We start from the raw sequence: 24,838 nt of genomic DNA, 5'->3' as shown, positions 1-24,838 counted from the left end.
GCACACCCGGGAGAGCAAGCGTAAAGGTGAAGTGGTTGCTGATCAATTAAGAACGTGGTGGGCGGGGGGAAATGGATTAAAAATCAATGTTAACTGCAGGACCAAAAAATAAATAAATAAAATCAGCACAGACCTCAGCTGATGAGACCAGAATGCCAATAGGTGAGATGGAAAAAAAAGGGATCAAAGCAAATGTATGAAAGCACCCTCAAGTATCGCTCTGAAGGAGAAGTAAAGGGAATCTCAGCTGTGGTGCTAGGACAGAATAACTGATGTGTATGGTTGGGACATTTGTCCTAATAGCAGCCTGTGCAAGGTTAAACAGACAGGTACTGGAAAGGAAGCAACCTCATAAAATATCACAGCAAGTACAAGCCTAAACATTGGCGTCCTCTCTTCCGTGCAGTATCTGTCAGGCCTGAGAGATCTGAAGAGATGAGAAGGGTTTTGCATTTCTATATCAGGAATTTTTCTTGGCTTGTGGAAATGTGATATATAACCAAAATTGAAGCTCTGAAGTTCGATGGAATTTGTTTAAAGTGCTATGCCTCAAAAAAAAAAAAAAAAAAAAATCACTTGCCTTAGAGCTGTTATTCAAATGCATTCAAAACATAATTAACTCTTGTCTGAGATTTGCTGAAATATAGTCTTGTTTTAGGTGTGCTGAGCATTTACATGACAAAATGGTCTGGTGTGGAGCCACCCCCTCTAATCTAAATGACTTGTCTTTAAAATGCAGTGTTGCTATACTCCCAGTAAGCAAATTCAGCCACTAATTTCTGTGCAGATTGATAGGAGGGTAATTTGCCTCCACAAAACAAACTGGGTTAGGTCTACTTTGTCACAGAGAGCCATGGATTAGAGACCAAACAACAGAGGGGGTCCAGGAAGAGATGCTAGCGGGTCAGTGATAAGGTTTTCCCGTCCGAGTAGACACCGACCCATTGCACCAGTATGGTGGTAGATGCCGTGCTGCCGAAGACACCCCCTTGTAGAGGCTGCTAACTTATTTGTGAACCTTACAGTGATGTGGGGAAAGGCATGCCACCATTAAAGACCCAACTGCATTTTTTTGTAAGAGATGCAGGTGTCCAGAGGGGACTTAGAGCCAGCTCCCAGTTCACTGAGCTCCCGTCTCTTTGGGGTTGGTAAAGGGCTGCTGTCCGCTTTTCAAAACAGGCTCTGCTCCAGTGATGGCACTGCTTTGACAATCAATGAATGGAGACTTGCAAAGTGCTTTGAGTTCCTCGGTTAAGGGATGTGACGGAGGTCAGGTACTGAGCATGGGAAGGTAAAATGTTTCTCAAAGTAGCAGCAAAGAGGTGCCTCATTAAATGGTTTGCAGTACAAAGGGGTGCCCATGGCTGCTTTGCAACTCCCACTCTGGGGAAAAATCACACACTTTCTCAACACGTCATTCTAGGCACTACTGCTGTCTTTGGGCCCAGTGCTGATATTTCTACTTGTGCCAATAGTACTGTTCGTGCACGATGCCAGTGAAGTCAGCCAGGGCTGCTCATGGAGTGAGGGCACCTGAGCCAGGCCCTGTCTGGACAAGGCTGCAGCAGGTTAGAGATGGTAGTCACTCCTGGTAAGCTTCTGCAGGTGACCAAACCAATACGGTTCCTCACGAGTTTGGAAAGATACTGGGAATAGCACACAACAGTGTTATTACTTCCCCTCTGATAACTCCTAGAGCAGTCTCAGCCATCTAGCTGAGAAACTCACAGCAGTTTAGACATATCCTTCCATCACGGGCATACTTCCTTTATCCTGACCCTAAAATCAATGTCCTTGAATGAGCAGGAAAAGTCTTGTTGCCTTTATCACCAGTCCTCTTCAAGGGGATGCACTCCAACAGCACAACCTCTGAGCCCTGGGCACAGTTTTTTTTGAGAGAGACTCCTGCTTTTCAAGAAGGAAGCATGCTTTAGCCTCATCTTTCTGCAGAAAACATTTCTCCATATTGTAGTGCCCATACAGAGTTCAGCGTAATGGGCTGTCTTTTTCTCGGAAGAGCCCCCACCACCCCAGATGTAGATTAACAAGGGACAGAGGAGTGGAAGTGCGTTGGCTGAGCTGGGAGAAAAGGCCTAATTTTGCATGGCCTCAAGAAGTAAGTCAAAGTTGCAGGTTCTTGTGGCCTGGCAGGATTGGGCCCTACAGGCCATGACCTGGGTCAAAAGGCATTTCATAAGGACCTGGGTCATTCAGAAATTCAAACAACCAATGACAACTAGTCCTCTTCAGAGAGCAAACGGAGTAAGCAAGCATTATGCATCAACAGAAACAAGAGCAACATTCATTTTCTATTGGTAGCTGTTAGCAGTTTGTTTGTGTAGAATTTAAAATACAGTTCAGAGCATTTTTGTCCATCCATTTCAAATGTTTCCCATAGGACAGGTCTCATTTAAATCCTCTTAGACAATTGCCAGGCTTAATCCCTGTATGCTACGTAATCGAATAGTAAGCCCCATCACCCCAAAGAAGTTTCTAAGACAAGTGTGGAGAAGTTAATTCTGGACTTAACAGAAACTAACTATAAGCATACATTGTCATGAGCTGTTTGGGATGTATTGGGCTGGAGAATCCAAAATGTAATACACTGCCATGATGTGAACCCTGGAAACATGCTTCTTTATAGAAATGCAAGATCCCTTCTTAATGCATTGTGAAAGGGTCGGAGGGGATGTTTGTCTTAAGTCCCTAAAACATAGGTTAATACAGCCAAGCAAGAAGATTACAGCAAGGAATATCATCCTGTCCTACAGCCACCAATGTGCATCCATCAACACCTGTTAGCAACAGCATCCATGTCCTTGTACTGTACGGCAGCATGTACCTTGGGCAGACAAGTCTGTCAAGGGAAATCCGTGAATCAAAACTTCACTTCCACATCTGTTCTCTTGATGACCAAGTCCTTTAACTAAACTTTCTTCCTTGTTCCTAACCCCCAATCCACAGTAACTCCACCGGGCTTCTCTCTGCTGTTCGGAGCAAGCGCTTTGCTGTTTTGGGGGAGCCTACAAGGGAGAAAACAGGACCAGAAACACCTCTTATAGTCTGTGCTCGGGTAGGCAGAACCACCTGTGCCACTCGGGTGCTCTTCTATTTCTGTCATCCAGGCAGCAGAAGTAGTTTAGATAACCCCTCCTGTTCCTCCCATTTCAGATGGGACCCCAAAGGAGGTACTATATAGGGGACACCATGCTATAATCCAGATAATTAAGACCCAGCCCTCCCAAAGCTTGCAAAAGCCAGAAGACACTGTGCTGATACTAGGTTCTGGGCAGACGGTCCCTGGAGAAAAGATGCTTAGCTCTCAGCAGAGGCCAGTAGGCAAGAGCAGAGAGATGTGAATATATTCTCTTAGCAGGGAGTCTTATATTTGGGGCCGAGCTGCTGTACTCCCTCCAAGTTGTCATTTCAAAGATTACTCATCGCTGACACGCAGGCATGAGGAATTTAGCCTCCTAATTTAGATAAACCCTGCTGAGTCCCTCTGAATCAGCATGCGGCCTCATCGCCACTGGGAGCTTATTTCCAGTACTTAGCTCGCCTTTAATGAGACCTGTACCTACTAACACCAGCCAGGAGTCGCAGGTGAAAATGAACAGGGAAAGGGGTTGATAAGAGAGTGGAAGGAAAAAAACTGAGGGTCACCGAGAGCTTCCTGTTCATCTCACAACGGGTGCCGCTGCCGAGCAGATGCTGGGTGGTGACATGGTGACATCTCCATGGCCCAGCTGAGATTCAGGGGCGTTTCCAGCTGGGAGGCGCTGGGCAGACAAGTTCTCATCTGATGAATCTATTTTGAAAAGTGCTATTTATAGCCGGCAGCGGAGCCAAAGCCGTGTTGCACAGCGCAGCTAGGTTGGGAGGCAAACGCACAGCTTTGGCACGATATTAACTGTTTCACTTAAGGATCATTCTGGGGCAGTCTAGGCAGTGGACTGAAACAGGCTGTGGTATGGTGTCCACAGGGGAAGGAGGCCGACTCTGGGGCTTACCCTCTGGCTGCCAGCGACATCCTTTTAATAGAGGGAAGGCTTTTTGCCTTTTGTCCCCGGCTGCTTTGCTGATGCTGCCAGCAAGGGCACCAAATAGCACGAGCTGGATATGCTGCATTTCTCTCTCCTGATTATTTAGATGCGTGGCCCAGGCTTGGAAAACTCCATCCTTTGCTGCCATCAAAAAGGCAAGTAATACAAGGATGTGGGATCGGGGAAGAGCACTCATGGATTGTGTGCGCATGAGCTCTCACGGGGATGCACCGATTAGCAAAGCAACTTGAAGACCTCTGGGGGTTAAAGCCAAGAAGGGAAAGCCCTGTTGGTTCAGCAGCTGGAGCAAGATTACAAACCCATGGCACTGGTCTCCAAGCTGGAGAGCACAAGAAGAGCCCCATGATGCATGAAGCTATTGGCTCGGCTGGGTGGAGCATTAGAAACCCATTAGCCAGCCACCTTCCCAGTCACAAAGAGGACATCAGCTAGCCTGTACCAACATCCCTTTTTTGCATTAAGACTTCTGAGAATTTGCTGTCAAGAAGTTGGTTGAAAGCCTGCTCAGGTGTCTCCATGCTACACTAGTCACAGCAGTAACTACAGCATCGACAGACTCCAAGAGCATCAGCCAGGTAGAAACAGAGGCCTGGGATTTAACGTTGTTCTTCGGGTCAGCCTCTGATCCCAGCTTTTGCTACCCAACTGCACTGAAGTTGGCAGGAGTGCGTGCTCTTAGCAATTAGCCTGAGCTAAATCTCTGCAGCTGGGAAGCATCACAGCTCAAATCCCCGGGGGGAGAAGGGGACCCCATAGCACACGCTTACCAGTGGGTGCATGTGCTCTTGGAACCAAAGGATGGGAGCTCTGTCCCTGAGGTCTCCAACAAGGTCTGCCAGGCTGCGGTAGGCAGCTCTGCAACAGCGGAAACAGATTTCTCACAGCTTATTTCAGAGTAGAAGTAAATTTTAACCCCTAGTTCAGTGTCAGGACTCACAGGGAAGAAACAGCTTGTAACAAATCTCCCATCCTTAAGCCCCTGGAATAGCTGCTCTAGCAGGAGTTTTTTTTTTGCTAATGAACAAGTTGTTAATTAGGCACCAGGCTCCTTCTCAAGTTGTTGAGAACCATCAGCAGTGCTAACTGCATATTTAAATAGGATGGAAGGGAGCATTGCTTGCCATATTCAAACTACTGGCTTCTCCATGGGCCCTTCCAGGTGAGATAAGGGCTTATAGGCCAGGCAGCCACAGGCGGAAACCCTTACTCCCCCTGAAACAGTTCTCTCCTCTCAGTAGGAACCTGTGCCATGCTACTCCGTTTGCCTCCGTTTTTATCTCACACTAGCATTTCATCAGGAGCATCAGCACGGATCTGGGGTTACAAACTGTGCTATAGGATGAACACAGCCACCTGGAATCTGTGCCAGTCCTCCCAGCTGCTGTCCTTCCAGAGGGTCCCATCAATTATCATTTAGTGTTGGTGATCCTTCCCATCTGGCGATGGATGTCTAGAGACACCCCGGATAAATATTAAGTTCCTCTCCCGCATCGCCCCCATCCAACCCAGCTTCCAGCATACTTACATCAGGTCACCAAAAGGCCAGCTTCACCATCCCTGATGATGCAGAAATGTAGCATGGAGCTAGTAGCACCCTGCTCCCAATTAAGAAAGGCTCAGCTGCCCATCATCAACCTTCAGGCTACACTTACCATTTGGCAGTTCCCAGCTCTCCCCATAGCCGAGACCACAAGACTGACAAGAGTGGGCCAGAATGATCTGGGGCCCCGAAGTTAAAGAAAACATTACAGGCCCATTTTTAATCCCTCTCCATCACTATCTTCAGCTAAGTCACTCCTTTATTCTGTTAGCAAGAGAGAAGTGGGTCCAACATGTATTAGCAGCATAATGCAGAATAAGGCCTCCTCCCCCTCCAAGTTTGAACTCAGATAGCAGCAACATTCCCCACTTATTGTGGTGCTTACTGTGATATTTAATGCACGCTTTTTGATTACTCTTTAAACAGAAGGTGTTTTAAAGCTGGGGTAAGGGAAGTATCAGCCTGCTGCTTGGGCTCTTTGGTAGGTGACAGACCTACCAAAAAAAGATATCACAAGATGCTGATTTGGTACTAACAATGGTCTGCACATGTAGTGATGGGGAATGGAGAGGAACTTCCCACAAGGTGCTGTGACTTGCCAACCCAAGAGCCCTTCCTTTTTATAGGGCCTCTTTTCAGGTCCTAGGATGGAGGGTACGAAGGGGCTGGGGGTAGGCTAGTAAAATTCACCCCCAGAGAAGAGCGGCTTTAGGAAGATGAGTTCCTTTTCCTTGCCTCCAGCATGGGAGCAGCTATATCCAAGAGCAGGCGCCAGGGATGCCTCGTCCAGTGCCTCACACCAGAGAGTGCTCAGTGTCCCTTCCCGGCTGGAGAGAAGCTCAGGGTTTTGTAACCAAGTTTGTTATAGAAAAGTTGCACTGGTGATTGCATAGGAATGACTGTTCCACAACTGCACCGGGGTCACCATCCAGGAACAGAGCATGCTTGCCTGGTCCCAAGCAGAGCTGGCAGCCAGTATGCTCCTTAACGAGCAAAACATGCTCTAGGAGTTTGCTTCACATTGCTGATTACCCCGCTGATGAGCAAGATGTAAAAGAATGGCCTCTTAATGTCAAGCCCCATTAGAACAGCAGGAGTGAAATCAATATTGGCCAAACAAAAGGCCCAGCCTTGTTGGGCAATGAAGGCTGTACAAAATAACAACACTAATTATAAGGTGGAAGAAGCAGCCAGTAATGAAAACTACTAATCAAGACTTTTGCTGGTGCCCTGTTAGGTCAGGTCTGGGGTGGTCAGTGATTGACATCATCACGATCTCAAGGATGTTCTATGAAAGACATCAGAGATGCTACCCAAGTCCTCCTTTACTCCCCAGTCATAGTGCCTGCACCACACACCAGTCTTCTCCCCGCTGCCTGGGTGCATTCAGTGGTTTCTAACTGTGGGGTGCTGAGAAAAGCTGATCTGATATCCAGCTACAGGAAACCAACTGAACCTGATTCCCAGCATGTTGTTCAGTTGGCACCCTCCTAATAGACAGAAGTGCATAATCCCCTTCACTGCATAACAACACAACATCAACCCAAATTTGTCACCTGCTGTTTATATGGTAAAGAACAAACCGGCCCATGGATTAAGTCCACAAAGGACGTACTTGCTCCACTATCTACTTTGTAATTTAAGTGTGCTCCGTTTAACCACATAATGGATGAAGCTGACCCGCAGCCCTCTATCTCGAGACCTCCCAAGCAGCCTTGAATCCACTAGGTCCCATCAGTTCCAAGGCTGCAAGGGCACAGGACTGCACGTCTTGCTCATCAGGGGGGTAATCAATGGTACGAAGCAAACTCCAGGAGCATGTTTTGCTCGTTAAGGAGCGTGCTGGCTCTGCTTGGAACCAGGCAAGCGTGCTCTGGTTGTGGACTCCCCTTTCCTGGTTATCGGCAGTAACCATTACTACTATGCCATCCAGAGGTGCCCCTAGCTCACTGGGTGGAAACATTGGCCTTACAGGTGATAGGACTGAACCAGTCTGACCACTGAACAGCTGGTCAAAGGACCAGAGCCGTTCCCACGGCCCCACCACTGTCAGCTCCACCTGCTAGCTTCTCTTCACCCAGCAGTGCCACCTGATGTGGACTGCAAGGAGGACAGTAAGCCCCATGGGCAGATGATGGAGTGCTTTATGGTGACCATGGCATCTGCTTGCATGATTTATAGGCAGGCCACAAATCACCTGCCACTAAGAATGCCTGGGAAGTAATTGGGATCAAAGCTCTGGGGCTTTACAGGAGAAGATGCACTGCTGCTGTGTTGGAAAAACCTTGTTCCTCCAAACTCCCCTGCTACATCCTCTTCAGGAACAGAGAAATTTCAACACCTGCCCCATCTCTGATGCAAATACTGAGAAACATAGCAAGGCATATGGGGTCATTCAGTGCCTAGCACAAAAGTCTAGCTGCAGGAAGGGGGAAGGGATCTGCTTTCAGCTCTGAGTTTTGCAGGAAAAGATAGATTTTCATAGATTCATAGACATTCATAGACATTAGGGGCTGGAAGAAACCTGACAAGATCATCAAGTCCAGCCCCCCTGCCATAGGCAGGAAGTCTGCTGCCTCAGGTGGGGACTGATTCCAGACTGGGGGCTCAGGAGGGAAGGGGTGAGGAGCTGGAACCACTCCCTGGTGATGTTTCAGGCAGAGGGTACGCTTCCTGCCATGACCCAAGCTGACTGCCCTCCCTCCCTACCTCCCCCTGGTAGGAGCGGATGATGCTGTAAAGAAACACCATTCACCCAACACTCTTAGAAAGACCAGTTGCTTTGTATTACAGATCAGTCAAGTATGTCTCAGAATCCAGCTCAGGTGGATGCCTCTGGCAGAGTCTTGGAGATCTGCGGATACTCCAGCCCTCCCGCATCCCAGGCAGTAAAAAATAGACAAACTCTTCTTCCGAAACAGGGGGAAAATAAGAAAAGAGCGTGAAAAACCAAGGAGAAATCCAGCATCTTAGAGAGAAGCAGCAGGGCTCAGCCATACCGCGAGTCCAGCCGCGCTTCTCCTTCCTACACCGCTGGGCAGGGGGTGGACAGCTCCACGCCCGCAAAAGGGATGTGCATTCTCAAGCTTCGTCTCATCCTGTTTCTCCCCCTCCTCAGCAGGGGTTAATGCTGGATCCAGGTCACCGCAGGGGTTTCCAGCTATGAAGCCGTCCCTTGCTCCCACGGCGTTTTGCTCTCTGCTGGGGCTGCCAGCACTCAGTAGTAATCGTCCTTCTTGCCACCAGCTCCTTGGAGCCCCGCATGGTCCTTGTGCTCCTGGACCAGCTCCAGGTCATCATTATCATCCACCTCCCCTCCATGGTCTTCCTATGGGCAGGGAGAAAGAGGGGACATTAGCACCAAAGAGGCAGGGAGAAGCTCACGCACAGGGATGCAGGACAAGAAGGGGAAACCACATAATAACCGCCATTGCGGAAACCACATAATAACCCTTTGTCCAAGAAGGTCCATGAGGACAGGCCGTCCAGCCCCCCTGGCACAGAACAGCTTCAAAACCCCTGGGGACACCCCCAGCTACACATGTCGTGGCAATGAGCTCCACAAGTTAGTTATACACAGTGTGAAAGGAAGCTTCCTGTTGTTACTTTTAAACCTGCTACCCAAGAGTTTCATTTTAGACACCCCCATGCCCAGCACTGTGAGAGCCAGTCAGTCGCAACCAGAAAATAAACCAAAAGTTCCATCTTGGGCTGTGCAGGGGTCTGGGGAGGGGCAAGAAGTGCCTGCAGATCCCCCATACCTGGAACAACCAATGGCTTGAGTGTGTCATAGGAGGGGGATTTAAAACATCTGAAGCCTCATTTGCCTCCACTGTTACTAGGGGCCTGATTTTCAGAGGTGCTGGCTGCCTGCCGCTCCCCCTGAAATCAATGGTATCTTGGGATGCACCTCTGAAAAGCAAACAAGGTTCTTTGGGTAAATGTGATATCTTTTATTAGACCAACTAGTTGGAAAAAACTGTTCTCTGCAAACTTTGGGGCACAAACACCCTTCTTCAGGTATAGAGAGAGTCTGGTGGTGAATTGTGTGCTCTCCTGGGTAGAATAGAAGCCAATATGCAAAACGTAGGTCTGTGAAAATGCAAATGCGTGGCCATGAGGATGAGAGGGAATGGGAGACATTAGGTGCAAGACAGGTAAGTGCAGAGGAGGGAAAGGGGAATGTTGAGCTGGTGATACAATGTAGCTGGTAAAATGCACACAGGTTACCTGGGGTTATTGGATAGCAGGCAGGGTATAATGTGCCATAAATCCAATGTCTCTATTTAGTCCAGGGATACAGGTTGTAGCTGTATTGGCCTACAGGCAAAAGGAATCAGAACTCATGGCAGAGGTGATATCTTTTATTAGACCAACTAGATATTTGCAAAAAAAAAAATATTTGCAAGCTTTCGGATGCACTCAGCCTTCCTCAGACATAGGAGAATGCAAAGATTGTAAAATTTCTCCTAGGTGAAAACGAAAATTCAAATATTTAGTTCATGGTGTTTTGTATCCAGTAGATTTATGAAGTGAAGTTTGTAGGCTCACCTACAAAAGGTGTTTTGTAAATCCCCTTTGAGGATCAGAACCGAGAGACTGGAGAGAGAATGGCTGTTTTGTGAGAAGTGTGCACCAGTGTGCCCGAAAGCTTGCAAAGAACAATTTTTCTGGTTGATTTAATAAAAGATATCACATCTACCCAAAGAACTTTGTCTGCCTACGTCCTTAGACTAACATGGCTACAACCAACAACTCTGAAAAGCAAGGCCTGTTTGCATACTTCACCAAGGCACCTGGGACCCAGAGTGCTGGGTGCTGCACAAGACACGGGGCATCAGTGCCCAGAGGAGGTGTCACAAGCAGGCAGCAGGACCTCAGGGGATCCATCAGAGCTGTTCAGACACTGATGGGCTGACCTTGGCTCCTATTCCCAAACCCACTCAGGGAACAATCGTCCTGCAGAAGAGGGCAGGGAGGGGACATCAATGTCATACAATTTCTTGCTCCTGATCTTCTTGGTATTCATCCAGGGGGTCTTCCCTGTCCTTCTCGGGTACAACAGCTTCCTGGAAAACATAGGCAGGGCAGACATTACTACAGCAGCCTGGTGTGATCATCCGGAAGAACACCTCCTCCCCTGCTTCCCAGGGCATAGTCAAGCAGCTCTGGAGAACAGGACTGTCCTAAGGTATAGAGGAAGCTGAATCAAGACCTTGGGACATCCGTGAAGGACAGTCTACAGAGCTTCTGATTTACAGCCACTCCGATCAGGTCTGCATTTCACTGTCACTTCCCATCTGAGCAGCCAGGGGCCATCTGGTCCATGTGGACGGTGCTCTCGTGAAGAGCCACCTGCACTGGGATCCCATGCAAAAGCCTCACAAACAGGAATAGAGCCAGCTCGCTACCCGTTCCAACACCCACCAGATCTGGGAGGAGCTCACTGTAGCCTTGCTCAGGGCTACCCTAACCCCAAGCCTGCTTGCTGCCCTGGCTACAGAAAACCAGCTGGTGGAACAGAAACTTGGTGCCAGATCAAGACTGAGAGGGGCAGACAAAGCAGCAGGCTCAGACAGTGGAAAAATATGTAAGCAAGAAAAAACTGGAGGTAGGAGAGGTGCTTCTACAAAAGGATCTTGGCTTCTTCTGCTATTTTATGTTATCTACTTTCCCCTCGCTGAGCAAGTCTGATTAAGAGTTAAATCCTGTTTATCACTAGCATTGTACATAGTTCTGACTCCTGCAGCATCCAGACTGTGAGAGAGAGACTTCTCAATAGCTGGACTGCAATAAGCTAATGATTACAAAGGACCTCACGGCGGGCTGCTTTGAAACTTCATGGGATGGAAAGTCCTCAAAACAATGGGCCCCTCTTGCTTTAACTGAAGGAGAATCACCATTTCCCATCACCGGGACAGGTCTTACAATACGCAGCCGTGCAGCTCCGATTCCTTCTAGCAGAAGGCAGTGAGGTATGCACATGCTAGCTTGTTTATAGTTAAGAAGCTGATCACGAAACATCACTGCCATCTGAAAGGAGTCAAAAGTCAGTACAGGTTCTCACTACAAAAGCTCTCACAACTCCTCCAAAAGTACCTGCCTTCTGCCTGTACAGTGTGATCAGCTCACCCCAGTCCTGTATGAAGGCAAGGATTTAACGTGCTAACTCTTTTCACAGTCAGGTCCTGGACAGACAAAACATTTATGCTGTTGTTGTGAGCGTTACACTGACGGAAAAAAGAAGCTGACAGATGATGCAAAAGCCTACGTAGGGGCAAATCAGCCTGAGAGTTACCCTTGGAAGAATCAATGCTTGAACTATGCCAGTGTAGTTGCCACTGGTTTAGGTTTTGTCTGTCTTCAACCATTCAAAGGTAACCAGTTGCTCAAGGCAAACAGGTAGCGTTACTTAGCAGGGAGGTGCAAGTAACAGTCACTTACTGTGTGAGCTACCCCAGGAGACCTGCATGTCAATCTGCTCCTGATCCCAGCATGATGTACATCAGCATAAAAAAACAACGTACACTGCCCAGGGTAATGCGTGCGTCTGTCCAGGGTCTCAAAGTGACTCTGTACAGCAATGCAGGAGACACAGTTGCTCTCTCAAGACCTGTTTCACTCGCTTGGGACTCTTTTAAGCTTTACTCCTGATCATCACTTTACAGCCTGACAGACAAAATGCTCCTTTTAAAAACAAGTGACAAGGAGAACTTTCAGCAGCTTGTCAAAACGAGCTCAGATTTCCCCATTGCAGAATCTGACTCCAGACAGCAGGAAACACTTGGCAAAATAAATGTCTCCCTTCTGCAAGCAAGCAGGTAGGATCTTCGCAAGGGCCACTGACACCAAAAGACCACCCCAGACAAGTCACAGAGGAGGGGGCCCCACTGGGCTGGACCCAAGGTCAACAGAGGCCAGCAGCCTGCCTCTGACACTGCCCAGCACCACAGGGCCTAAAGCAGAAGCAGTCCCTGGTAGTAGATGTGGATAATCAACCTCTGCCCCCTGGAACTAGTCTCATTAGGGGACATCCTGATTCCCAGTAGGTAAGAGAGGGAGCCACTCTGATCAGGCAAAGCAAAAATGAGTTGTGGCACCACTGCACACTGCTGATATCCACATGTGTACCTCATCCCTGTGTGAATCTTGCTACGGTCCTGGCCTCTCAACAGCATCTGAGAGCAATGAGTTCTGATTTAAACACTTTATTGTTTAAAGTGATTTTTTTTACTGAATGCAACAGTGGGCCCCGAGACTAGGAGACCTACCCTGTCCAAACCACTCACCTGCAGAAGCAGAGCATTACCAGGGCTGTGTAAGCCATGGCCTTGGCTTCACCAACCCAATGGAGATGGCAAGCTGTCACAATAGGAATAATGCAATCAAATTTCTTCACCCTTCTCCTCACTCCTAATGAACCGATGGCGCTGGGATGCTCAGGTCCCAGCCTGGCACTGGAGAAGGGAAAAATGTGTTGCAGAACTATTGAGCGGAGAATGGGAGCCATGGGATGTGAGTGCACCAACCACTGGAGCAAGATGCGTGAGAGAGGATGGCAGCATTCCTGGTGGATTTTGGGGGCCAAAAGAAAATTTGGAATGGACTCAGCAGACTCAAGCTGTACAAAATTAGGAGCAGGAGGGACTCTCTCACTGCCGGCTCATCACGGCATACCTGCAAGCAGTTTCTGGTGGTACACCATAGAGGTCGGTGGGTGGGAAATCTTTGAAGGCACCTGCCCTCTCCTGCCTGCCCATACCCCTACAGAAGTGGCTTCCAATCCCTTTAATCACCTTCGCTGGCTTCTCCTTTGTCCCCTCCTTCTCCGGTGTGTTGTGTTCCTTGAACTTGTCTGAGGCCCCTGGCTTCTCCTCAAAGTCCGGTCTCTCCAGCTCAGCCTCCTCAAATTCGTCTTCCCCTTGGTTGTTGGGATCCTGGGCTGGGTCTGCAGCGTCATCGGGCAACTGGGGAGAGAAGCATCTCGTTAACACCAGGCTGGTCCCACTCATGACTGCATCCAGGTCTCACCAAGGGAGCCAACAAGGTTGGAGAGTTGGGAGAGCTGCTGCTTGAATGGCAGCCGGAGACTGCAGCCTCCGGGAGGAAGGCCTTTCCCACCTCCTCCAGGCTCATTGTACGGGAGCCCTCAGATCAGCCCACAAGCAGTACAGTTAAAGGAGGGGATGGGGTCACACAGAGCTGGCAACTCTGCCTTCTCCTTCCACAGCCCTCACCCCTGCTGCTATCCCATCCTGAGTCCACTCCAGGGGTCTTTCCAGGGTAGCCAGTTTGGTTCCACTCCTGATAACCTCTACCAGGCTTCAGTGTTAACAAAGCTCAAACAAGGTGATGCCTGGAGCCTTGAGCAAGGGAGGAAGGAAAGCAACACTCAAACACTCACGCCAGGAAACTGGTTTGCCCTGCTGTGATGGAAGAGCTCGTTTGCAACACACTGATGACCCCAAATCAACCCCTGGATAGGACGCGGCTGCAATCTCTATGCATTAAACCACTTTCAAAAGGAAAGTTGCCTTAAATAAAAAGGCGACACACTAGGCCTGCTGTAATTACTTAGGACAGTCTCCTGCCCAAAAGAACACGGATGGTTTTCTAGGCACTGATGTTCTCAGGAGACATGTCAAAGCACCCACTGCTCTGGACTGTGGGAGAGCCAAGACTTCTGCCCCGCACCACAAATATGCCTGATGACGGACACGTCAGGCCTGAGCTGAGGATGAGGGGGAAGGAAATCATCTCTTGTGCTTAATATCTGCTCTCATTTTGCTATGGCGTCCTCCTCCGCCCAAGGGAGGCTGTTGTTTCTAGAGAAGCGGAAGCAACACCAAGATGCCTATGCGGGAGAGATACCAACTGGAAACAGCTGTGTCCTCGCCGGGGAGGCAGAGGAAGGCGACTGTGCAGGGGTCATGGCTGTGACACCACTGTGGAGTCCTCCCCTGGTGCAGTGACCTGCAGGCCTGGCTGTGGTCTTTGCAACCCCAGCATCACTGGGGACACAAGCCGCTCTGTGTGGAGGCCAGGGATGGAAGGGGCAGGGGAAAGCTGTTTCTCTCCGAGGTTACTACTCCTCTCTCACCGCACAGGGGAGCAGCTGCTCTCTCCTTCAGCCTCTCCCAGACGGAGAAGAAAGGCTGACCAGGGACTGTAAAAGTGAAGGGGCAATAATACTTGGCACTTCACACCCTCAAAGCACTTTAGAGCCCTTCAGCTAATTGACAGACAGGGCCAAACAATGATGCTTCCTCAGAGCTCGTGCCAGTGTATTTTCCCTGCTGTTGGAGGAGCCTTGCAAATGGCTGAGCCCTCTCCTTCCACCCACGCTGTTCTTCTCTGGCCCTCTCCATACTGTAACCCCTTTTTCTATGACCAGGACCATCTCCCCATGGCCCCCTCCCAGTGAGGCAGGATCTAACCAGGGTTCGTCTCCTATTCATCCCTACGAGAAGAGCAAGGCGCCAACTCCCAACTGGAGATGCACCGTAACAGATTATGGAAAACCACTTTGCCAACAGCCCATCTCACGCACAGACCAGTTCTGGGCCTCCTGACCTCACTGGTGGGTAATTATACTGATTTTTCAGATGAGGAAACTGAGGCAGGGAATGGCTGGTCTGCAGAGAACTGGTGGCAGGAGCTGGGATGAAGACTCTTGGCTCCCAGTACTGTGCTGATCACATCTTCCCTTGAGCACTTCAATAGGAGTTGTGTTAAAAACTAAAATCAATAATCCCCCATTGTCCCTCATTAAAAAAAAAACTTCTAGAGCCGGGAGGAAGGTTTTGGAGTGACGGTGACACTGACAGCATCTACGGGCATAAGAGACTGGGCCAGACTGCAGGTCCACCCAGCCCCGAGTCCTGTCTCTCAGAGGGTGTTAAAGGGCAGAGGATTTAATCAGGGCCTCTCTAGACTGATCTTCTCCCTCCTTGTCACCCCTGCAGCTTCTAGTATCTGCTATAATACGAAGAGTGGTCTTTCTAACCAGACCCACGGGAGGTACCTAGGTGGCACCTGAGTGATTCATCTTACCATTGGCTCCTGGGCAGCTGTGTCCCTCTGAGAGTTCAAGTTCTCTTCTCTTTCAATCATGCCAGCATCTGCAAGGAAAAAGGATGTGAAAAGTAGGCCCTTCAATCCAAACACCTCACTAGAGGAGCAGCAAAAGACACCGTGGCTGGTATGAATGGGGCCCTGTTTGTGGTAGGTTAGTGCTGTTGTTCAGTGATGGTGAGTTATGGTATCATCCTTGCCTGCTTCACTAGTCAGCACCTAAACAGGCTACAAGCTCATATTTACTACTTCTAGAGGCAAGGGAAGGGGCAACTTTTGCATTTGAGGCCAGTGGGGTCCTGCAATTCAGCCCCAACATCCAACCTGGGAGTCATTTTTGCCCTAGCCCAAACACAGGGTCTCCTGCTGCCTCGGCTGCACCCCCCCCGTGCCAATACCCATACCTTCCACACATCTCCAGGGCCCCCCATTGCTCTGCCAACACCACCTCCCACAATGGCAACCCCCGAAGTGTGGGGGGTATGTTGGCGATACAAAAAATCTCTGCCGTATCTAAAACTAGTAAGGTGGGGAACAGCAAAAAACACATGCAAATGACTATGCAAATAATTGCATAGCCCAGAGTTACTGCATTGGCAGGGCTGGAAGTGGGGGGCTGCATCACTGCAGGGCTCGCAAGGCACAATCTGTACCTTGTACATGGGATAAGACAGGGGACTGCCGTTCACTTTCTTCCCTTAAGTCAAGGATATAGGAAAAATGATTGCAGGTGACAGTAACAGCAAGGAATTTGCAGTGATACGTCTCCTTTTCGGGGGCTCGATGCCCCCTGCCGCGTCAGGTCCACCCCTCTGAGCCCCGGGAAGTGGCGAGATAGCTGGAGTCCGGCTGCAGGGCGGTGGGATTTCTGAGCCGCCAGCTGCTCAGGCACTAATCTTGTTTTCAGGGAACAGTTTTTCCCTTGGGCTCCTGCGGAGTCTGGGCGGTATCCATGGCAACAACCCAGTTGTGCAGCCAGTCAGAGCATCACTCGCGGCCAAAAATGTGCCACCGTGGGCTACAGGTCAGTGCCGCTTGCACCTTTGCTGGGGCATGGGCTGCTGATAACGAGACGACGACAAAATAAAAGGCACAGTGCTGGGGCGGGAGGAAAGAGCAGCCCTGCTGAGGGTTGGCTAGTGGGAGCAAGGTCGCTAGCTATGCTGACTTTTGGGCACAGGCTGGAGAGCGGCACTGGGCTTGGCACAGCTCTTGCTTTCTATGAGAGGGAGGCCCAGACCTAAAGCCTGGACCGAGAGCCCATCGGATTTGGCCCCGGATCCACATTTCACCAGTAGGACCCAGCTCTGGCCCTGAACGCAACAGTCACTCCAAGCACTGATAGAGGGACCATAGGAGCACGTAGCCATGGATAACGGTGAACGTCCTGCCGCATCAGACTGTTTGGGCTGACCGTATATTTAGCTTGAGACCACAGGGCTGACGTAGCAGGATGCTGTTTCTGCTCCCTCGTTCCCTAGACTGGCACGGCTAAGGTGGCAACACTGGGCGCATCTACACGAGATATTTAGTGCGGGGCTGCCCAATTAGCAATACAGTAGTCTCAACACCTGCAAGCGCAGCTCTATTAGGCCGCTAGAAATGAATCAACTCCACCGCAGGTTAGTGCTTGTACATATAAGTACTGTCCTGTGGCAGTGGTCTTTAGTGCGCAGCAATGTACATGTAGATGCTGACAGGTCTGGCAGGGGCAGGAGGGTGCTAGTCCCACATTGGAGCACCCTTGTGCCCCAGCCAGCCCCTCTGCACACGTTGAGATGGGTCCGAGCGGCCCTGGGCTAGCAGGCTGACCCCCTGGGTCCCATGCCAGCTAGGGCTGCTCCGACCCAGCTCAATGTGCTGCATTCGCCAGGCGCACATGAAGACATGGCACCTGGGAGCAATGAACTCCAGTGCAATATGAGCTGGAGTTTATTGCTCCATGTTAATAGCACATATAGATGCACCCACCATGTCCCACAGTGGCTTGAGTGGCTGACAAGTAAGACCACAGCCCTCAACAGTCATATCTCCGAGGGACTTTTGGGTTGAGAAGAAAGTCCTGTTGAGGTGGTGCCCACCACCTGGCGAGGTGCAAAGCAGGACACACAGACAGCAAACTCAAGTGGCGAGGGGTATAATGAAAGGAGTTCTGCATTAATTAATTAATTCAGAATGAACACATCAAACCCATTGCTCTCCTTACCTAGATGGTAGCACACCGAGTGTGCCCATAGACACCTGCGTATTTCAAGCTATATAGGTCCCAGAACGCATCCCAGTCTCTCCTTCTGGGGTGATGAGGCAGTTCTTCTCCCAGGCTTGCAGTCCAAGCCATGCTCCATTTGATCCAGCGTCCTAGGAGCCTGGAGACGTCGTCCAGAGTGAAAACAAAATGGACAGAAAAGACCTAGTCCTGCCTGCAATGTTGCTTAAGACTCCCAAGGAAGCGGCAGGGCGGTGCGAAGGGGACTCATCCATTTTGAGAACGATCCTTCCCCATCTTGTTCATTAACTCTCCTCCGTGAGAGCAGCTCTAACGAGGGCCTTGCACAGGGAGGGGCAGTGTCTGTGCTGTACATCCCCAGCAGTGACTCCATATTCTTGGAACATCAAACAAGAGCCCTCGGGGCGGCAGTGCTCCCAATTAGACAGTCGCATGGCCGGGGCGGTGAAGTCACTCCCTAGGGTGTTGATTCCAATTAAGACATGGAGGTCAAGCCCGGCTGGTCACGGTGTTCTCTGACCCCCCACAGCACGGCTGTTCCCTCCAGAGAGGAATCTGCTTTGATGTGAAGCAATTAGCTTGATTCCACAGAGGGGACTTGTTGCAAGCAGGTTGTTTAAAGATGAAATAGCAGCTGAACGTGTCTATGAGGGTGGATGGGGCATAGCGGCCTTGGTGCAAGAACACATCTCCTCTTCTGCAAACTTCTGCCCAGTCTTGTCCGGGGACTGGCCCAGGTCATGGCAGGAGCAATTAAATACCCAACTGGGGGACTTGTGCCCTAGAAGGGAACTGAACTTATGATTTAGAGGCTTTCTCCCTGCCCCTCTTACGGCCCTATTATCCAAGGTTCATTGACGCTACATGCCTCTTGCTGCCTCTTCACACCCCACTGCTTTTCCTAATCCTGGCCCTCCCTGGAGCAGTGAGTGACAATTATGCTAAGATCCCCCCCCTCAAGAGACTAGGCTGAGTCCACCAGGCTGGGTGATTTAAGCTAGTGTTTGAAACCAGGACCTGAGAGACTGCAGGAGTCCCAACTCCCCAAACTCCCTGCCCTATTCCATTCACAATCACAGTAACCTGCCTGTGTACAAAGGATGCACATAAAAGTCCTGTTTCCCTGAACCCAGATGGGATCAAATAGCCATTTTTCCCAAGCTTTTTTCTAGCCATTGGTTGGCCAAAAATGTCTCTGACTTGGCTCAGATTCACCAGTGCTATAAGTACTTTTCCTAGGTGCCTTTGGGACTTCTTTGCTGCCTTCTCTGTTCTGGAGGTGCCTCTGCTACGTCTCAGTCACGTGCCCTGAAGCAATCAAATTAATCTCGTTGCATCTGGATGCTGGGAAATCCTTGGACCACAGGGCCCAGCCAGGATCCTGACTTCCAAGTGTCCTTGGTTTCACCTATTACTAAACAAAAGGGTACTAAATCCCTCACTTGGCCTGAATGGAAGGCTCCCCCACCCCATCAGGTCGTGGGAGGTGGTGTGACTGCCCAGCCCCTGGCATAGCCCTAATTATAAATTGTGCCTGTGAAGTGAGGTGGGAATAAAACTCTTCCCTTACAAGCTAGGGCAGTGAATTATTCATGAGCCAGTTTCCTGGCCTTCAGATGAACTCTAACACTAGGTCAGCTACCTTTTTTCCCCCTCCTTCTCCAGGGGCTGAGCCCATGTGGGACCTCGGAAGGCAGTTTGATCAGCAGACACTGCCTTTCAGACATCTGCCAAAGAGTTCAAGTGCGGGTCTCCTCCGGCTGCCCAGATGTGCAGACTCACAGGCTGCCAAGCAGTAAGCTGCACTTGGCTGGCCCGCCTATAAAATTAGCTGGTCTTGGGAATGGTTTGATCTCAGCCCCCAAAGGACCCTAGGAAATCCCTTCCAGGTTGCTTTGGTATGCAGGAGGTTGCATCCAGGGAACATCCAGGTTGGATGGAAGTGCTCTCTTGCCACCCAACAAGGTGATGCTGAGGAGTCCTCAAAGGTGAATGAGGACATCATCCTCACCTGCACATGCTGTGGGAAGGGGTCCCTTCTTTTTCTATTTCTGGAGGGGAAAGCCCCCCCCCCAGCATCTATAAGGACGCTGTTACTCAAACTATGGCTGCTTCCATCAGCAGCGACCGCAGCAAGGAGTTTGCAATGGGGTTGTTTAAGCCAGTTCTCATTTCTTCCCATTGCTAGGCAGAGAGGAGATGGCTTTGTAAAGGCCTTTGCGGTTTCATAACAAGCCGCTCTGGCAGTGACCGACCCAAAGCAGGGCCGGGGACACCTGGGGATTACACAACGTTATTGTAGCGACGCAAAGATCCTCCAGCAGTGCTGAGACATCCCAATGGGATCGAGCGAGGACGTGCAAAGAAGGAAACGACAAGCAGCCCCGAGGAGAGCGAGGGAAGGTTGGGGCTGTTTGAAAGATGTGATTTCTCTTGATACCGCACCAAATGATGGAAACCTTACCCATTTCGAGTTCCTCATCGTCAGTCCCTTCCTTTGCTGCCTCTTGATTGGCTATGTGAGGCTCTGCCCCTCTCTTCTGATTGGGCAGCGGTAAGTTGCCATTCGGCATCGCTTGCTCAGGCCGGGTGTCAAAGTGGAGGCTCTTTGGATAATTATGCACTTGTTCTTCATCCATTTGGGCATTCACTTTGTTGACGATGTCCTGCCAGCTGCAGTGAAGTAAGAACAAAAAAAGAGAACAGCCCTTACAGCAGTAAGCCCCAGAGATATTTCAAGATGGCATTTCATAACCTAAGTGCAAGCAGGAAAAACTCCAACCGCATGCAAACCCCTGCCTAATTGCACATCTTTGGCAAAAGTAGCAGATTTCATTAGTGGTCCCTGCCAGCTGCATGAAACAGAACAATTAATATGCTGCATAAGAGCAAAATAAATTATGCGTCATAAATGCAAAGTATTATTATTGCAGGGGTTTGGGTTGTATTATTATTAGAACTGCTTTAATCTCTTATTCATGCGCTGCAATAATTTATCTGTCCAGAAACAACAATATTTTCTCCCACTCTAAATCGTTACGTATTCATACCGCACACGAATGAGAAGGCATAAAGTTTCCTTCTGGAAACGCTATCCAATCAAAAGTCCTCTTTCTGCTTAGCACAACAGTAATGGCATTACTACCATCACCTAGAATACTTGGCCCAAACCCTGAAACTTCATTATTGAAAGCTGTAGAGGTTTGAATTGTGCATGTAGAAAGCCTCCCCGCCATCCCCTCACTCCCAATAAAAAATAAACATTATTGCAATATAGCACAGCTGTTCTGCTTCTGTAGGGGGATCTTAATAAGATTTCTTTGTTGCAGTAACTGGCATGGATGTTGTCGTGAAACTCCATCTGTAGCACCTTTTGGGGTGTCTGTCTCTCCTACAGCCCAAATCTGTGACCTGGTTCAAGCTAAAAACAATTATCCACACTGCTCTGTCTCTGAGAGAAAAGGCAAGCCCTCGTGAGCAGCCATGAGCTGCTCCTAGAGATTTCTTCTTCTCCATCATGCTTTACACAGGTTCCTGTTTCCAGCCGTACTTAGGCCTACCTTGTATCGCCTTCCCTACTTGCACAGCGAGTATTTTATAGGGCATTAACAATGACCAGCAACAGGACAGATGCCAAATGCAATGCTCTTCTTCAATTCAGTATTCTCACCCATCAGGTATCTCCACAACCTCACAAACCTCTTTTGACATCCATCATCAGAGCCTGTCCCTACAGCTGTACAGAAGTGAGTTGTGGGGAGGTGGAGGTCACAGGGGTGGGCAAGGCATAGGTGGATCTGCCATTAAAATGCATGGGGCCAGTGCACACAACTCCTTCCACTTCACTGTCTTATAGAAGCCAGCAAACTGCTACCACGCAAGCTTTTATCCAGGAAAACAGCACTTGAGTTCCACTTTGGCTTCCCCCAAGAGAAACAATCAATTGTAAAGATGCATTCAGAATTAATCTGTAATTTGATGGTCTAATCTGGCCTCTGAGCTAGCTCCTTATGTTGGAAGAGCAGCATTTTTTTGCCTTCACATCGGCTTTAATGTATATTTTGGCACCGGTATCTCCGGAAGAACGTCAGTGTGATGTCCTCCTCCATATCACAAGCATTATCCCAGGTAAACAGCAGTTTTCTTTGATGACTGCTTTGATAATATCTTAAAGTTAGAGCCATTCAGAGGGAATACACCCTTCTAAGTATGAGTGATCATATATGATCATTCTGTCATCATGAGTCAAATACCCTTAGTTCTATCTACAGGAGTCTGCTGACCTTCTTGGCTGGGCATGTGTAATCAGGGAAAATCCAGTCCATCTTTTCTCTAAGCCAGTTGGGTTTCTTAAGTCTTTCCATCCCAGCGGCCTTGGTGGAGTGCAGGGAGCAGGGCTCCTCTGTACCATGTGCTGTCCAGACACAGAGGCTGAAGAGAGAGTGAGGGTGGAGGACAGGAATGGAGACGGTCCCCATCAGAGCATGGGTGACAACTCCAAACAGAATCCAGCTGCCTCCCTTCTGGCTTTTCTGTAGCTCCAGATCTAACAGGAGCAACCTTTTCTTTGTTTCAGTAAAGTAAGTGGACGTGACCATTCAGAGACATTCAGGCAGGAGAGACGCTGTGTAAGAAGGTGCTGAGTTTGCAGAGTCGCTTCGTGGGCAACAGCCAGGCTTTGAGGGATGGCACTGGCGGGAAGCTCTTTTCCTTGTGCAGAATGCTCCTGCTAACTGATCTCCAGAGAGCTCCACATCGATTGCAAGCCTTTCTGAGGAGGGACCAGACTTCTGCTGTGTGTGCAGGGTCCCTCTCCAGGACTGGGGCTACTCAGCACTACAGCAAGACAAATAATAATGATCCATGGCATAATCCGGGGGTCGAAGGCACACCTCTGCTCCGAATCCTCCTCTATTTGCAAGTGATTCCAGAGCACTCTCCCTCTGGGATGAGCTCGAAGGGACGCATATTGCTGCATACAGAGAAGCCCTTTGCATTTAACTAATAAAAACTGTAACCCCTAAAGGGCAGGGAATTTTAATATCAAGGCTCCAGCTAAGTCCAGAAGTTTATATTTCTTGTCCAGCTAGGCCAAGGTCCAGCTAAACTGATGTTTACTTACTCCATTAAGCAAATCAATAGAAAACAGCTAACCTCAGGGGAGGAAAAAGGACAATGTCCATATGCTTCTTAGTGTCCTTGTTCCAAGTGTGCAAGACTTTTCAGAGAGGCACCCCTTGCTGCTATACTGGAGACCTAGACCAAGCACCAACTCCATCCACGGGAGGGGACAAAATCCCCCTTGAGAAGAGGGTGGGCAATCCAGCGTGCAGACATTCAGCTCAGCCCTGGAAGCAAAGCCAGAAGTTGCCTACTGCTCCTAGTGTGCCGTATAGCCTTGATGGTAACAGACCTTCAGCTTTTTCCCCCGATTGCTCCCGTAGCGCTTGACAGATTACTGATTAATTAGGAGAAAACATGAGTGTGCCTCAGCTTTAATACATAGCTTAATGCTTCTTAATGAGAGGAGCTGGAAGGATCCCCAAACCGCCCTGCTGCTGAAGACGTCTGGCCCCTATTACGTCGTATTCCTTCAGCTGGCTCAACCCCACGTTATTTCATCTATTTAAATTGCCCACTGCAGAGGGAGGGAATGTCTGGCATAAGTTCCCACAAAATACCTCCCTGCTGGTTCTTCCAGCTCAGATTAACTCCAGGCCCTGAACCCTACTCAAATAACTCCTCCCCACTGCATGCACCTATCCCATGATGCTGAGCTGCTGGCCATACGAAGACCAGAAGAGTCCTGCACGTGGTGCCCTGTTGCCTTCTTTAACATGGAAGCCGAACCCATACAGACGATGCATCCCAGCATGCAATGCTACCTCTGGATGCGAGCAGCTGTCTGCTCGAATCGAGACACAGTGTTGTGCATTACAGCGTCTAGGCTAGGGGTGGGCAAAATGCAGCCCGGGGGCTGGATGCGGCCCACCAGGCCATTCTATCTGGCCCATGAGGCCTTTAAAAAATTTAGAAAATTAATATTAATCTGCCCTGGGCTGCTTGTCATGCGGCCCACGATGGCTTGCCAAAACTCAGGAAGCGGCCCTCTGCCCAAAATAATTGCCCGCCCCTGGACTAGGCACAGCTCAAGTCGGGGAGGAGCACAGCTTACTGGGACCTGCAATCGCCATTAGTAGTATCTTTCTATAAAGGATGACACTGAGCAAGAGGAAAGAGGTCAGGGGGCCGGTCTCGAGAGCGGCCTGTGGCCAGGCTTGCTCTGCACACCAAAAGTAGAGACCAGTTCTGCGGTACCAACCTTTGCATTTGCACGTGTTTGTTCCCTGCTGAAGGGCGGTTCTCGGGAGCCTGCACCTTCTCCGGCGTGGACGGGCGTTTCGGATTGGGTGCTCCCCCACCAGGAAGTTGGTTCTCCTCATTTTTTCTCCCTGGACTGCCCATCCCCACCTTCTGATCCTGCAGAGAGGAAAAACATTCAGAGGACCCGTACAATTTCCCTATGCTGTTCAGCTCTCACAGTGCCCCTTGAATTTGGCAGCCTCAGGTTTTTAGGTCATAACATTTTTCTGCAGTAAATACTAGGATACAACTTACTGCACAGGCTGAGATGCAAACCCCAGCTAGCCAGGCGTCCATATTCTGAGCTTAGGAAAGTCACTCCTTTCCCATACAGCAAAGAAGAAATCTCTCTCTTTGGTGGCCTACATGAAATGCATTTTGCCTTGTTCACAAAGTGTCCATGTAGCAAAGAGCAACACGATGGCCACACCGTAAAATAAGGGAACAATCAAGGCCCCAAAGCACTACAATTATATAGTAGTTTTGCTTTTCACTATGCAATTAATGCTAATTCATCCTCACAACCCCCTGCCAGGTAGAAGGACTGTTATTATCCCTAGGAGAGACATG

At 49.5% G+C, this 24,838-nt stretch overlaps 1 protein-coding gene across 3 annotated transcripts in view; it reads right to left on the bottom strand.

The window, feature by feature from the left end:
- Window positions 1-8,366: 8,366 nt before the first annotated feature.
- LOC102560400 (Golgi integral membrane protein 4) overlaps window positions 8,367-24,838 on the bottom strand; it is a 63,401-nt gene continuing 46,929 nt past the window's right edge. For 2 of the 3 annotated variants that reach the window (XM_019476521.2, XM_014596083.3), the window contains exons 9-14: window positions 24,228-24,385; window positions 20,370-20,578; window positions 15,658-15,725; window positions 13,401-13,571; window positions 10,602-10,673; window positions 8,367-8,932 (exon numbers count right to left, since the gene is read on the bottom strand). In XM_019476521.2, coding sequence (XP_019332066.2) covers window positions 8,822-8,932; window positions 10,602-10,673; window positions 13,401-13,571; window positions 15,658-15,725; window positions 20,370-20,578; window positions 24,228-24,385 — 789 coding nt within the window. In that variant the 3' untranslated portion in view covers window positions 8,367-8,821. The remainder of the gene's footprint in view (window positions 8,933-10,601; window positions 10,674-13,400; window positions 13,572-15,657; window positions 15,726-20,369; window positions 20,579-24,227; window positions 24,386-24,838) is intronic. The other variant, XM_006269152.4, reaches the window with a different exon arrangement.

Source organism: Alligator mississippiensis, chromosome 13 (genome assembly GCF_030867095.1).
Source record: "Alligator mississippiensis isolate rAllMis1 chromosome 13, rAllMis1, whole genome shotgun sequence".
NCBI lineage: Eukaryota > Metazoa > Chordata > Crocodylia > Alligatoridae > Alligator > Alligator mississippiensis.
This window is presented reverse-complemented; position numbering and strand designations above follow the sequence as displayed.